General features: G+C 41.3%; 1 protein-coding gene across 1 annotated transcript; it reads left to right on the top strand.

Annotated features, from left to right (window-relative positions):
* Positions 1-747: 747 nt before the first annotated feature.
* On the top strand, positions 748-1,740 carry LOC125809052 (uncharacterized). The gene is made up of 2 exons (XM_049488723.1): positions 748-951; positions 1,453-1,740. The coding sequence occupies exons 1-2, from the start codon at positions 748-750 to the stop codon at positions 1,738-1,740; spliced, it is 492 nt and encodes a 163-aa protein (XP_049344680.1).
* The last annotated feature ends 232 nt before the right edge of the window (positions 1,741-1,972 follow it).

The following is a 1,972-nucleotide window of genomic DNA, read 5'->3' as shown; positions in this document are numbered from 1 at the left end:
GGGGATCTTGTCCCGACATCCCTCATAGTATTACAAGCTTCATAGATAGATAGACACTAGTTCATTAGTTTTTTTCATTTTCAGTTGTTCATATTTAGACTTGAGTTGTCTCTTTTGGCTAGTTGAAATGTTTCATTAAACATTTATGAGTTTATCTTTTGAGACATTTGAGTTATAGTTTATCTTTTTAAAATACTTTTAGTATGAGTAAATCTTCCGCTAAGAGTTAAGCCAGACCAAGGGTACGCTTGAGGCCAACAATGGTTCTAGAGTGTCAGTCCCGCCCAGGGTGTAGGCTCGGGACGTGACAAATTTGATATCAGAGCACAAAGTTCAAGAGTCCTAGGGTGTCTATGAAGCCGTGTCTGTAGATTCCTAGTTATCGGTGTGAAGCGCACCATATCTATAATTGGGAGGCTGCGACATTTAAGAATTATCTCACATCTTTCATACTCTTTTCGTGCGATATAGTTCATCTCTATTAAATTTTCCTTCTAACTCATGCTTGCGCGTATCTTTCAAATCATGCCTCTACGAAAAGTTGTTTGAGGTCATCCTGCTTAGAGGAACATTGAGGATCAAAAGGTATCCAATGCACCAGAAGTGCAACCCCAAGGAGATGTCATTACTGATGAGTTCCAGGATGTTATCCGGATGTTAAGTCAAGTGGTGGCCAATCAAGGTGGTTAGCAGAGAGAGTTTCAAAAGGATGTGGCTGATACATCCAGAATCCATGAGTTTTTAAGGATGAATTCTCCAAACTTCACCGGTTCAAGTGTCACTGAGGATCCGGAGAACTTTGTAGAGGAACTACAAAAGGTTTTTGAGATTATACATATTGCTGATGTTGAGCGAGTGGAACTAGATGCATACCAATTGAAGGGTGTCGCTAGAATCTGGTTTGACCAATGGAAGAAGAATAAAGTTGAAGATGCACCAATTATGAGTTGGGTTGTGTTTGAGGGTGCCTTCTTGGGGTGTTTCTTTCCTCGTGAACTGAGAGAGGCCAAGGTAAGGGAATTCCTCACTCTTAAGCACGAATCCATGAGTGTGCATGAGTACAGTCTTAATTTCACGCAACTTTACCATTATGCCCCCGAGATGGTTGCTGACATGAGGAGCAAGATGAGTCTATTTGTTTCTAGGTTGTCTCGTCTATCAAGTAAGGAGGGCAAGGCAGTTATGCTTATTGAGATATGGACATAGCAAGACTAATGATCCATGTGCAACAGGTTGAGAAAGATAAGTTGAGGGATAGAGAAGAGTTTCGAAATAAGAAGGCTAAGACAATAGGAAATGAGTCCGGGCAACAGAAGAGTAATGCAAGCCGGTCTTCTTTTCAACACAAGCCAAAATGGACCTGCTCCATCATCTACTAGTTCACCTGCACCAAGGAACTGAGGTGAGTTCAAGAATCAGAATTCACAGAATTTCAGAGCTATACTTGTACAGTCTCAAGGTAGTGTGGCACTAGGAGGTAATGGGACTCCTGCATGTGCTAAGTATGGTAGGACTCACTTAAGAGTGTGTCACGATGGCTCTACTGGTTGCGTCAAGTGTGGTCAGAATGGTCACTTCATGAAAGAATGTATTGAGAACATGCAGGGCGATGGTAATAGGGGCAATAGAGCCCAATCTTCTTCAGCGGCTCCACCAAACAGAGTTGCACCTAGAGGAGCTACTTCACAGATAGACGAAGGGGCAAACCGTCTATATGCAATCACCAGTCACCAAGAGTAAGATAATTCACCAGATGTTATCACTAGAATGATCAAAGTCTTTACTTTTGATGTTTATGCTTTGCTAGATCCAGGAGTGAGTCTTTATTTTGTGACTCCTTATATTGCCATGAATTTTGATATTATTCCTGAGCAACTTCTTGAGTGTTCAGTGTTACTACACTTATTGGTGAGTCTATACTAGTTGAGATAGTTTATCCTAATTGTACCATTTCCGTCAATCACAAGGATAC

Source organism: Solanum verrucosum, unplaced genomic scaffold, assembly GCF_900185275.1.
Source record: "Solanum verrucosum unplaced genomic scaffold, falcon-dt-bn FXZP01000296.1, whole genome shotgun sequence".
In the NCBI taxonomy this organism is placed as follows: domain Eukaryota; kingdom Viridiplantae; phylum Streptophyta; class Magnoliopsida; order Solanales; family Solanaceae; genus Solanum; species Solanum verrucosum.
This window is presented reverse-complemented; position numbering and strand designations above follow the sequence as displayed.